General features: G+C 54.0%; 1 protein-coding gene across 1 annotated transcript; it reads left to right on the top strand.

The window, feature by feature from the left end:
- Window positions 1–11,429, top strand: CX3CL1 (C-X3-C motif chemokine ligand 1). The gene is made up of 3 exons (XM_064489135.1): window positions 1–366; window positions 6,214–6,337; window positions 8,254–11,429. Exons 1-3 carry the CDS (start codon window positions 297–299, stop codon window positions 9,317–9,319), a joined length of 1,260 nt encoding a protein of 419 aa, XP_064345205.1. The 5' UTR covers window positions 1–296; the 3' UTR covers window positions 9,320–11,429.
- The last annotated feature ends 409 nt before the right edge of the window (window positions 11,430–11,838 follow it).

The following is an 11,838-nucleotide window of genomic DNA, read 5'->3' as shown; positions in this document are numbered from 1 at the left end:
CACGAACCCTCACCCAGAGCCAGGGAGCTGGCTCCGTTCCTTGGCAACATCTTGAGGAATCCAGTCGCTGCACACAGGCTCCCTTCCTCTCCCCTCCCACCGCCTTCCTGCCTGCTGCCTGCGGGGGACGGGGGGCCGGGAGGCGGAGGCGGAGGCAGAGAGAGTCAGAGGCAGCGGAGCCCCATTATAAATCCCAGCAGAGCTCAGGCAGCGAGCAGACAGCTCTGAGCTTCAACGAGGGCCCCTGCCGCCTTCTCTGCCACCCTCCAACCCCGGACTCCCATCTGCCCTCGGCCATGGCTCTTCCACCTCTCTCATGGTTGCTCCGCTTGGCTGCCTTCTGCCATCTGACCATGCTGCTGGCCGGTGAGTGGGGTGGACTCAAGCATCAGCAGGGTGGGGGGCCCCCAGCCCCACTTATATCCCTTATGCCTGACGTCAGGGCCCCCAGATTCTGCCCCGGTAAGGCTGAGGTCCATGGCTGTCCCCTCATGGCGGGTGTGCCAGAGTGGGCTGGGCACCTCCTGGGTCGAAGTCCTGGACACAGGGCTGCTCTTCCTGCTGGAAGGATTTCCAGTCTCCAGAGACTGTCCCTACCTGGCCCAGTGAGCAAGGTGGGGACCACATGGCAACGCAGAGGTGGTGTGGGCAGCACAAGGTGCCAGGTATGCGGGTGCTAGAAGGGTGGGGGTTGTGGGAGGCCTGAGGAGGCTCTTAGTGGGCACTTGGGTGGGAGCCCTGGTAGCCAGGGCTGGATCTCCCTGTCTGGGGTTAATATATAACCCTCAGCCTCAGCTCCTGAGTCTCAGCTTGTCCCTGGGCCAGGCCACTGTTGGGACTTTCTCCTGCTGTAATTTCAAGTCCTCTCCAGGAGTAGGGGACCCAGGACCTGTGGAGGTCAAGGTCATTGCAGATCATGAACTGTGCTCGTCACTGTTGCTCTGGTCTGTAGCCCCGATCCCTCTGCCTTTGTCTCCCCTATGATAGTGTCTTTCTCCTCCAAGCATAGCTTAGAAAATGTTTGCACCTCCAGTCACTTGTTTTCTGGAGCCTGAGACCTGGTAGGGCATGATGTACCCATCCCACCTGACATGAGAAAGATGGAGGCCCAAAAAGGTTTAGAAACGGGCCTGGGGATGCACCGTTAGCAAGTAGGGCAGGAGAGGATAAGACTGGATGGAGGCAGGAGAGGGTGTGGATGCGTGCTCGCCACTTCTGTGGGTCACACTGCCTCCAAGAACCGTTTGAGTCAGCCCTATCTGCAGTGGGTACCCAGGCCATCTGGCAGGTTGAGGCTCAGAGAGGCTGGGAACCTAGCTTAGGGCACACAGCCAGTCTGGGGAAATGAGAACCAGTCTCCAGCTTCCAGGACATGTCCATGGAGCAAACTGTCCCCTGACTCCCTCTTTGTGGTGAAAACCCACCAGTGGGACAGAGAGCAGATGGTTGGGTATGGTGGGGGCCAAGTGCCACTGGCCTTCCTCCTTCCTGAGCTTGAACCCTGAGCCCTAAGTATTTAGGGATAGTAAGTACTGGAAAACAAGGAGTCAGATGGAGGTTGCTTTGCCATAGCCGTGACCCAGTGGGTTTTTGCCTTCTTTGGTCCCAGCTACTGCACCTTTAAATATAGCTCTTGCCTCCTGTGTGGTGAGGCTCCTATGCCTATGAGGGCGTTTTGGAAGTGGGAGGAGGATTACTTAGACTAAACTGGCAGGGTAGGGGGGGCTTCCATTCTGAGATGGAGAGGGGATCCTGGGGGAACTCTGGATGCTCTAACCAGCACCCTGAGGCTTCAAAATCATCAGGTTCCTGCCCTAACCTTGGTCACTGGTTTTGCTGGGAGATACTCAGATTATTTCAACCCTTCTGAGCCTCAGTTTCTGCTCCCACAAGACTGGGCATTTGGCCAGGCTCATTTTGGAGGTCCTCATACACATGGACATTTGTGGCTCTGAGAGCCCCCCTGGGAGCCCCTGTAGGACTAGGGAGTGGTCCACAATCCAGAGAGGCCTGGAGCGGGGCTGGGGGCTTTGTGGCTACCACCCTGGCTGGTGCAGGGTGGCTGCGTCAGTTCCCAAATGTGAGTTTGCAGGGCTGTGTCAGGCGGGAAGCTCCTCTGCTTTATATAACAAACCTGCAGATACAAGTCAGAGCAGAGAATTTTTCTCTCCAAGCACTGACGCATTCACTCCCACTCAAGCCCCAGCAAGAGAGAGAGAAAAAAAAATCTGACTTAAACTGATGTCGTCTGCCCCTCTGATTAGCGGTGGGGGTGGATGGGGAAGGCAGAGGAGGATAAATCCAGAGTGTCAGATCCAGGCCCCTGTCATATTTAAATAAAAATTCCTTTATTTCTCTGTTGGCTAAAATTTTATATGTCACAAGGCGCTTGCTTGTGCGTTTTGTTGATTCATTCAATAGGTGAGCACCTACTCTGTGCCAGGCACTGACCTAGGTGCTGGGGCCACATCAGTGAATAAAACTGCCAGAGATTCCAGCCCTCAGGGTGCTGAACATCAACTGGAGAAGACAGACAACACTCAAATCAGTAAATGATTTGGTCTGTTAGAAGGGAAAAAGTACTGCAATTTTAAAAAAGATGGGGGTGTTGACATTTTAAGTAAGGGGTCAGGGAAGAAGGAGGCATTGAGGTAGGCAGGGGAGGGAGTCGTGTGGGTGTCTCTAGGGCAGTGTCCTCAGTTGTGGGATTTAGCCCCCAGGGGACATTTGGCAATTTCTGGAGACATTTGTGGTTGTTCCAAACGTGCCAGCGTTTTTGGTTGGGGTACCTAGGCATCTAGCGCTTGGAGGCCAGGGATGGATGATGCCAAACACCCTGCAGTACACAGGACAGCCCCCACAACAAAGAATTATGTGCGCTAAATGTCAGTGGTGTTTGCTGTTGAGGAAACCCTGCTTTAACGGTCCAGTTATTTTAAAAACTTTATTTTCATAATCACCCTGTGAAGCCAGTATTATGTCCATTTTACAGGTGAGGGAACAGGGAGGCTCAGAGAGCCTAAGTGACTTGTCCAGGACACACAGATTAGCAATGGCTCAAGCCCTCTCTCTATCATCCAAAGACCCAGAGACCCAGAACATTCCTGTCTTTTCCTGCCTGTAATCCTCCAAATAGTCCTTGAGTACCAGCCTAATGGACACGTCCTCCAAGAAGCCTCCCCTGATCACTTGCAGTTGGAAGGGTCTTTTCCCTCATGTAAACCCCAGCACATTTGGGGTCTGTTCTGAAACATGGTCCTTCTACCTGGCATTTAAGGCAGCCTAGAACAGTGGGAGGAAAACCTTTAGGAGCTGGGAGGAAAACCAGATCTGCCACTAAGCAGCTATGTGACCTTGGGCAAGTCATTTAACCTCTCTGATCCTCAGCTTCTGCATATTTAAAATTGGGATAAAATATTGTCTTTGCAGGGATGTTGGAAATTAATGAGAGCAGATATGTGTGTGTGCTGAGCATAGGGTCCAATACACAGTAGGTGCTCGACTAAGAAAAGCTCTGGTACTTTGTGGTTGTGTTTTAGCTGGCCATCAGGTTGGGAGACTTCTGAAGGCAGAGATGGGCCTTGGTCATCCCTCTACACCTCACAGGAACTGGCAAGAGGAAGGTCAACATTTGTTGGTCCACTGAGTAAACACGGTGATCTGATCGCATTTACTGGAATTGAAGTGCTCTCTCTAAGCTCAGCACCAGCACCTTCTTGAGAAAGAGCTCAGGGTTAAGGATGAGAGGGCCTGGGTCTTTGTATATACTCAAAAGTAATTCAAACAAGTGTTGGCTGAGTCAGGAAATGGATGGGTGAATGGATGGATGGGTGAAGGTTGTATAAGTGGGCTGGTGAGAGATGGGTGGGTGGGTAGATGAAGGGGGTGGAGGATGGGTAACGGATGGACAGGTGGTGGGTGGGTGAGTTAGGCACAGGTAGGTGGATGGATGACGTGAGTAGGGATGGGTGCAAGGGAGATAAGTGGGTGGTAGGGAATGGGTAGGGGATTGACAAGCGGGGGCAGATACATGGGTGAATGGATAGATGGATGGTGAGGTGGGTGGAGGGATAAATAGATTGATACATTATTTCATTCAATGAATATTTTTATCCACCTTGTGCTTGATGCTGGGAAACACTGTGACACCAAGACAGATGAGGTCCCTGTCCTGACCCTCATATGACAGATAATAGATGACTGGCTGGTGGAGGCATTATCTCCAGTTATAGAAAAGAAAACCTCAGTTCTAAGAAGAAAAGCCCCTAGGTTAGTTAGACAACCTTCCCAGGCAGAACCAAGAACAGAGCCTGGCCAGGCCATTCAGGCACCATGGCAGAGGATGAGGACTTCGGGGACAGGTTGCCTTTGTGGCTCTTTAAAGCCCTGGAGGTGGGCAGTGGCCTTCTCCACCCTGGGAAGGAGAGTTAGACCTGACCTTACTTACTTATCCCTCCTGCCCACTGGGCAGCCTCCTGGGCTCCAAGTCAGCCAGGGGCACTGGGGATTCCCCCGGAAGACACCTGCCTGACCCGGCCAGGGGGCTGGCTCCTGGCTCTCCTCAGCAAGGGCCTGGGGAGGCTGCAGCTGAGTCATTTCGAGGTCCCGCTGGGGGAGAAGGAGGACGATAAGGCTGCAAGGTGTCTTTCACATCCTGTTCCTCAGAGAGAAAGGGCAGCTGGTGACTCAGGGACCAGCTATGGGGAACCCCCTTGCTCATCTCGGGAGCTTCTAGTGCTGCCTCCTGATGGCCCAGCACAGCCCTGCAAGCCCTGAACCCCCTTCCCACAAGGCAGGGTGGGCCAAGGAGAAAGGCGAGTGATGGGAGGAAGGGTGGCAGATTCTAGGTGTGTGCGCCCGCCTCTGTTTGGGAAGGCGGAGCCCATTTGGTCTATGTGTCCATATACACTAAGTATTTGTGCATAAGCAATGTGTATTTTGGTTGAACCTGGGGTCGCCTGGGGCCTCTTCGGCTCTTCAGAGCTAAATAAGTTTGCTCTCTTGATTCCACTGCCCTGGAAGTCCTAGCCTCTAGATTTTTGCAAAACCCGCCAGGTTCTTGCTTCTTCAGCCAATGACCTTGACCCAGATCTGAAACTTAGGCTCTTCCTCTTTTTCTGCACGTCCTTCTTGAGCTTTCACCAAGCCAATTTTGGTGGAGGTTCTAGGGGGTGAGGCGGAGGTGGAAATGCAGTGCAAACCACTTTGAATGTTTGTATGAAATACTTGGTTTCTCAACCATCTGTTGAGTCACCCTCATCCTGTCCTGGAGTTTCTCTCTGGCTCCATGTGGGACCCAGCCATCTGCAGGGTCCCACTCTGCCCCCACCCTATGCACAAGCCCACCATTATTCCTCCTCCTTACTCCTGCTCCCCCAGCTTGCCCTGGGAATCCAAAAGGCCATTCAGTTCCTCTTGGCAACTGCTTCCAAACTCATCCTGGCTCACGATGGCAGCACAAAGGATCACCTACTCAGCACACCCTCTCCCCTACCACCTTCCCTAAATATGTCCTTACATATTTAAAAATTTTGATCATCTACTGTATGTGTCTGATTACATGTATGCCTTCATGTGTTTTTGTTGGGGGGAAGCATATATGTGCCATTGTGTTTGTTGCTGTGAGTGTACATGTGTGTATGTGTCATGGGGTCTACACATGGGATGTAGATGGACAGAGGTCTGGGTGTGTCTCAGAGGTCGAGATCCACGAATATAGATCAGGCTGAGAGGAAGAAATGGGATGTGCATGGGAGGGGGTGATAGTGAACCGGTGACTGACTCTGGCAAAGGCAGGGTTGGGGGAAGGGCAGCGCCATGGGCCCAGAAGGGAGGGGAGCCAGGCCTGGCAGTAGAGCCTGTTCCATCACTTGCTGCCTGGGTAACCTCCCCTGGTGTACAACAGACCAACTACATCAATTTAATTTTTAAAATTAAACACTTAGGATGTACAGGGCATTAGAGCTTTATAAGTAAGAATTCATTTTTATTCATCCTTATTACAACCTACAGGGTAGATACTGTTGTTGTCCCTATTTTATAGGTGGGGAAACTGAGGCCTGGAGAGGTTTGGCCGAGGATGGGGGGCTGAGGTCAAGGATTTGCAGGGCATCCATTCTGGCTTGGGTGGTATGGCTGGGACAAGCTGGCATGGGGCTGGGAAGCCAGATGCCCTTGGACAGTCCTGCTGACTGGGGGCCTCTGTGGGCTCAGGACAACAACGTGGTGTGAATAAATGCAGCATCCAGTGCAGCAAGATGACCACCTCGAAGATCCCCGTGAATCGTCTAGTCCAGTACCAACGAAATCAAGAATCATGCAACAGACGTGCCATCATGTAGGTACTGCCTTCCTGGCCTCTGCATTCCTTTCAGGTCCCAGGGATGGTCCCAGGCCTCTGCTAATCTATCTCTGCATCCTCTTACCCCAACCTGGGCTTCTGGCCAAGGGCCTCTGCAAATGCTCCTTCTGCCCCTGACCTGCCAGCCCCTTCGCCGACATTAGTATCTGTGCCACAAGGCCAGGGTGAGATGTGACTTCCTGAATGGCCATGGCCTGAAACAGCCATGCAGGGTGGTAATTCCTCCTGGGCCAAAGGGTGTTTTCTGTAGCACTGGAACCTGTTAGGTTTCCTGGGGAGGTAAAGCAGGGTGATCTGAAAGTATAGGCTCCAGACACCAACAGATCTGGTATAAATCCTGGCTTCACCACTGCCAGACTGGGTGGCCTTGGTCACGTCGCCTACCCTCTGCACTTTAGTTTCCTTATTTGTAAAGTGGGTAGTTGGGAGGATGAAAGGAAATAATGAGACTAAAGTGCTTGTCAGGGTGCCCTTCCTGGAAGAAGCTGACAATAGGAGAGGCCAAGATTATTATCTCCATTGGACAGAGGCGGAAATAGAAAACACTCTGAGACCTTGGGGAGGGGTCAAGCCGAACCAGCTTTCCCTCTGGCTGTTGGGCCCCCTGGCCATGTTGGCTGCTTGCTCCTTTGGGGTCCCTCTTGGTATTACCCAATCGCTCAGCCCTGAGGACTTTCCCCAGGACTTATTTCTGGGTCCTGAAGCAGCCTCTCGGCCAAGACCCAGCCAGACCCGGAGGCCTGGCAACAGGAAGTGGCCAGTGGGCCTTCGAAGTAGAGGCTCCACTAAAGGAAGCTGTTCTTCCTCCCATTGATTGTTACGAAGTGGGGCAAGTGTGCCAGTGCCCAACTTGCTCTGGGACCTGTCAAGATTCACTTCCCCCAGATTCTCCCATATATTTGCTTCTGTTTTCTAGACGAAGGGGAAGTAGGACGCTCCACAGAGGGGATGACAGCACCAGGGTGGCACTGCGCCTGAGGGGCCTGCAGGGTCACACTTGCTTTCTGCACCTCTCGGGCTTCCCAGCATACTGGAGCCAGGCACATTTACATGACTTCTCTGAGCCTCAGTTTTCTCATCTGTAAAATGGGGGTATGTGTGACATCTTGCAGGATGGGTGTGAATTTTAAACAGGCAAAATGCCTAGCACAGGCTGTGGCCAGCTCTGAGCTGTGATCTCAGCAGTGAACCAACCACACTCAGCTTCAAAGGAAGTTCAACATTTGGGTGGCACTCGGGGCCACCATATATAGGGCTGTAGGTCCCTAGGTGCACTTTCAGCCTGAGGACACACACTAGGAGCAGAGCGTGGCAGTCCAGAGGGCAGCCTGTAGCTGAGGGAGAGGAGGGAGAGGATGCTGTGACATTGAGTCCTTTCCACAGTGAGGAGGACCCAACACCAAGCATGTCAGTCACACACCTGGTAGCAGAGAACACCTGTGACGACTCTTCCCAGTCAGAAAACTCCTATCCAAAGCCCCCTCCTTTCATGTTAATGACTTTATTATGAACGTTTTTATTGCTAACATTGATCTACTCCGAGCCAGGTGCTTTACATCATTTTCACTGTATTCAATAACACAGAAGTAGGGTGACCAACTTGTCCCAGTTTGCCAGAGTTTTCACAAAAAAGTCCTGCATCTTGAGATCCCCCTCAGTCTCAGTTTTTTGGGGGTTGGTTGGTCACCCTATGAAAGGTAGGTCTCTCTCTCCAGTTCTCAGGTGAGAACACAGAAGTTCCAGAAGCTGAGCTGCTCCAGCGAAGAAGCTCACAGCTCACAGCTAATAAGTGGTGGGGGGAGGATTTCCAGCCAGCTCTGCGGAGCATTTGCATGGTGCCCCTACTCTGTATGGCATCTGAGCATCTGGGTCCCTATCTTCTTTCCTTGCAGCTTGACAACTGTGAAGGGACTATTAATCTGTGCTGACCCAAAGGAGGAATGGGTCCAGAAAGCCATGGAGTATCTAGACCGCCAGACTGCTGCTCCGGCTCAAAATGGCGGCACGTTTGAGAGGCAAATCGGTACGAGTGAGCCCGCGACCACCCCAGCCACCAGAGGAATGGACAGGTCTGCCGTCTCCCAGACCAAAGTCACAGGTGAAAGCAGTAGCCAGGAGGCACAGAGGGCCTTCGAGACTTCCCCAGAGCTGCCAACAGAAGTGGCTGATTCCAGGGGAACCAGATCCCCCTCCACATCAGAGGCTCCAGATGGAAGGCCCGAGAGAACTGAACTTTTCAACGAGGCTGCCATCACCACCACCACGTCTTGGCAGAGTTCTACTGCCTACCAACCTGGGTCAGGCCTCTGGGCTAAGGAGAAAGCCTCTGAGGCCCCCTCCACCCAGGCCCCCCCCACCCAGGCCCCCTCCACCCAGGCCCCCCCCACCCAGGCCCCCTCCACCCAGACCCCCGCCACCCAGACCCTCCCCACCCAGGCCCCCTCCACCCAGGCCTCCTCCACCCAGGCCCCTACTATTTCACATGCAGCCCTGGAGAACAACACCGGGTCTGAAGGCCAACCTGTGTGGATCAAGACACAGTACCCCACTCCAGAGAACTCTCTAGGGCCCAACGAGATGGGTCCCATTTCAACTCCCATGGATGCTTTTGTGGGGACTGGCAGCACGCCGGACATCTTCGTGGTCCCTGTCTCCTCCGAAGGGGCCCCCAGCATGGATCCCCTGCTGTTGGGCAGCATGGCCCCCAGAGCCGAGGAGCCCATTCACACCACAGTGGACCCCCAGAGGCTGGGCATTCCCGACTCCCAGGCAGCCACCCGGAGGCAGGCAGTGGGGCTGTTGGCCTTCCTTGGTCTCCTGTTCTGCCTGGGGTTGGCCATGTTTGCCTACCAGAGACTGCAGGGCTGCCCCCGCAAGACGGCAGGGGACACGATAAATGGGCTTTGCTATGTCCCCCGGAGCTGTGGCAGTAACACATATGTCCTGGTGCCAGTGTGAGCTGCCCACCTGCCTGCGTCCAGTTGCTAGATTCAGCTTCCTGGGGTTGTCCATTTTCACACCCACCCTCACCCAAGGGCCTGGCCTGAGCTGGGATGATTGGAACAGGGAGGTGGGATCCTCCAGGTTGGACTGTTCTCAGCTCCTGGAGGCCACTCTTGGCCGTTCCTGACCTGCTGGAGACAAAGAGGGTGGCCTCCACAACTCACTCCAACGTCCCGAGTCAGAAAACTCCCCTCTGCTGTTGGCTGTTTAGAGAGGGTCCCTTAGACACCATGCCAGCCCCAGTGAACAATTATTTCATTGACCACCCAGCTCCTCTGATCACCGTCCCCCTGTGGGTACCATGGTCATCCCATCTCATAAACAAGCCTCAGGCCAGGCCCCTTCTGCCCCCTCCCTCAGACTTGATCATGTCTTTTGGCTCCGGCTGCGGTTGCCAGTCACCCCAGCTACCTGCGGTGCTAGCTCCCTGACCCCTTGTACAGACCCCTTCTCCCCAGCCGGGGGCCTATCTTTTCTTGCATGAGGCTAGTATGGTGTGTTTCCTGGGACTGCTCCCAGCAGAGGATCTGCTCTCAGTTAGACATCATGAGAATGGAAGATGAAGTTATCTGGTGGCTCTGATTTTTTTCCCTCCTCAATCTGTGCCATGTGGTGGAGGAACATTGACTATGAGCATGAAGGCTGCGGGTCTAGTCCCAGGCCCACCAAGGCATTCGTACCTCGTTTCCCATCTGTAAAAGTGAAGAGGGATGGCAAATATGTGGCAATAACCCATACTTCTGGTAGGCATCACTCACTGATCCAGAGACCCCTTTCCCCAGACCCTGGGCGCAGTCGTATAACCTTCATCAGCAGAGCACCTTAGCCAGCTCTACCAACTGATGAGACTGGCAAGTTGGTGAACGCTGTGACCTGGTGGGCCTGCAAAGGAGAGATTTGGTAGCGCAGGGCCTGCCCTACTGCGGGAGTCAGCACTGAGGGCCCCCTGGGAGGGGACTGGGCTGGGGCACTTGAGGGGCAGAGACCAACTCTGTAGGCACCTCCCTGGCTTTGAGAACAGCCCCTCCCTGTGTCTGCCTGGCTCAAAGGGACACTGAGACAGCCCCGCAAGCAACAAGTGACAGGATGAAGGAGGAGGGGAGGCCCGCAAGCTCCGGGAAAGGAGCCGGGGAGCAGCTGCAGGGACCAGCCACCCTCCTTCGTTAGGGACATTTGCTCTTTCTTTCATGTGGCCTGGGTCCCCTTCCACCTTTCCTGCTTCCCAAATACACTGTTCTCTGCACTCCGAGACCTCCTGCCCTCCCCTTCACCCCTACCACAGGCAGGGCCAGGAATTTCCGTGATGTTTTCTATGAGATCAGAATCCACCGTGGAAACCAGAGGTTCCTGTGCAGAGGGACTGGCTGGGGAGGGGAAGTTGTGGACATAAAGTCTGGGGTTCCGTTTTTGGCTGCCAATGACAAGGGCAGGCCTGGATGGGGCCGGAGTCTCGCTGGGTGGGTCAGCACCCCCCGGCCAGAGCTGGACTTGCAGGTCTTACCCCTCAGGGTCCCAGGCCATAGCTCCCCATCTGCCTCTAATTTTCTCTGAAGGAGTTCTTTGCCCCCCACCAGAGGAGCCTCCCATGGCCTAGGCTTCCCCCAGGTATGGCTGACACTTTTTTGCAGATGAGTGCTAAGAGAAAGCACATACAGCTTGGGTCCACAGAGAGAGGGGGCCGCATCGCCCTGCCCACCTGGCCCTCCTGCAACCCCCTGCAGGGCATGGCATGGATGTTTGGGCCTGGCTAGAGTTGGGGGCACTCTGACAGCTCAGAGAGAAGGACTGCAGGTCTGAATGCACTTTTTTGGGCCCCTCTTGGCTGGGAGCCTTCAAGAAGGAGGGCACCTGTGGGGCTCCCCTCTGTGAGGAAGCAGCTGGGGGCAGTGAGTCCCCCTTCCACAGACTTTGTGAGTTCCCCCAAGCAGGACAGGGACAAAGACAATTTGGGGAGGACTTTGGAAGGAGTTGGTTGGTTGATCCTTTTGCTTTTCCAACCCTATCACCAATGTCTGTGCCATTTTGTATTTTCCTAATAAAATAGAGAAGTTGAGAATCAAATAAAGTTGCTTTTCCTAGGGCAGGCTCAGCAACCAGAGAGGATGGAACAAGAGAGGGGCCAAGACTTCCTGGGGCAGCACTGGGGACCCCTGGGGCAGAGGGGCAGGGACTTTTACAGTCAGCAGGAGAAGGGGCACTGGGAATGGGGTAAGGGGGTTCAGCGTCTACCCAGCTATGTGACCTTGGACAACATATAAAATCAGGTGTGAGACTTCTCCTAGTGGCTTCTGTCCCTGGAAGGAACCAAAATCCATTATGAAGCCATCTCTGCCACCATGCCTACTAAACCACCATTTTGGGGGCCTTGGTATCACCATTAGTGACCTAGTGACCCATAGGAGCAAATTGGGCCACATTTTCCTCTTTGCTGCCTTGACTCATTGCTGGTCCAGATAAAGATCAAAGAGGGATTA

The sequence above is a fragment of the Camelus dromedarius genome, chromosome 9 (assembly GCF_036321535.1).
Source record: "Camelus dromedarius isolate mCamDro1 chromosome 9, mCamDro1.pat, whole genome shotgun sequence".
Taxonomy (NCBI): Eukaryota; Metazoa; Chordata; class Mammalia; order Artiodactyla; family Camelidae; genus Camelus; species Camelus dromedarius.
Note: the sequence above shows the minus strand (reverse complement) of the source record. Positions and strands in the feature narration are given on the sequence as shown.

Excerpts from the sequence above, each read along its gene's own strand:
- CX3CL1 (XM_064489135.1), top strand. The coding sequence starts at position 297 with ATGGCTCTTCCACCTCTCTCATGGTTGCTCCGCTTGGCTGCCTTCTGC. Across the intron at positions 367-6,213 it reads TCTGACCATGCTGCTGGCCG|GACAACAACGTGGTGTGAAT; the intron begins GTGAGTGGGGTG and ends CTGTGGGCTCAG. Across the intron at positions 6,338-8,253 it reads TGCAACAGACGTGCCATCAT|CTTGACAACTGTGAAGGGAC; the intron begins GTAGGTACTGCC and ends CTTTCCTTGCAG.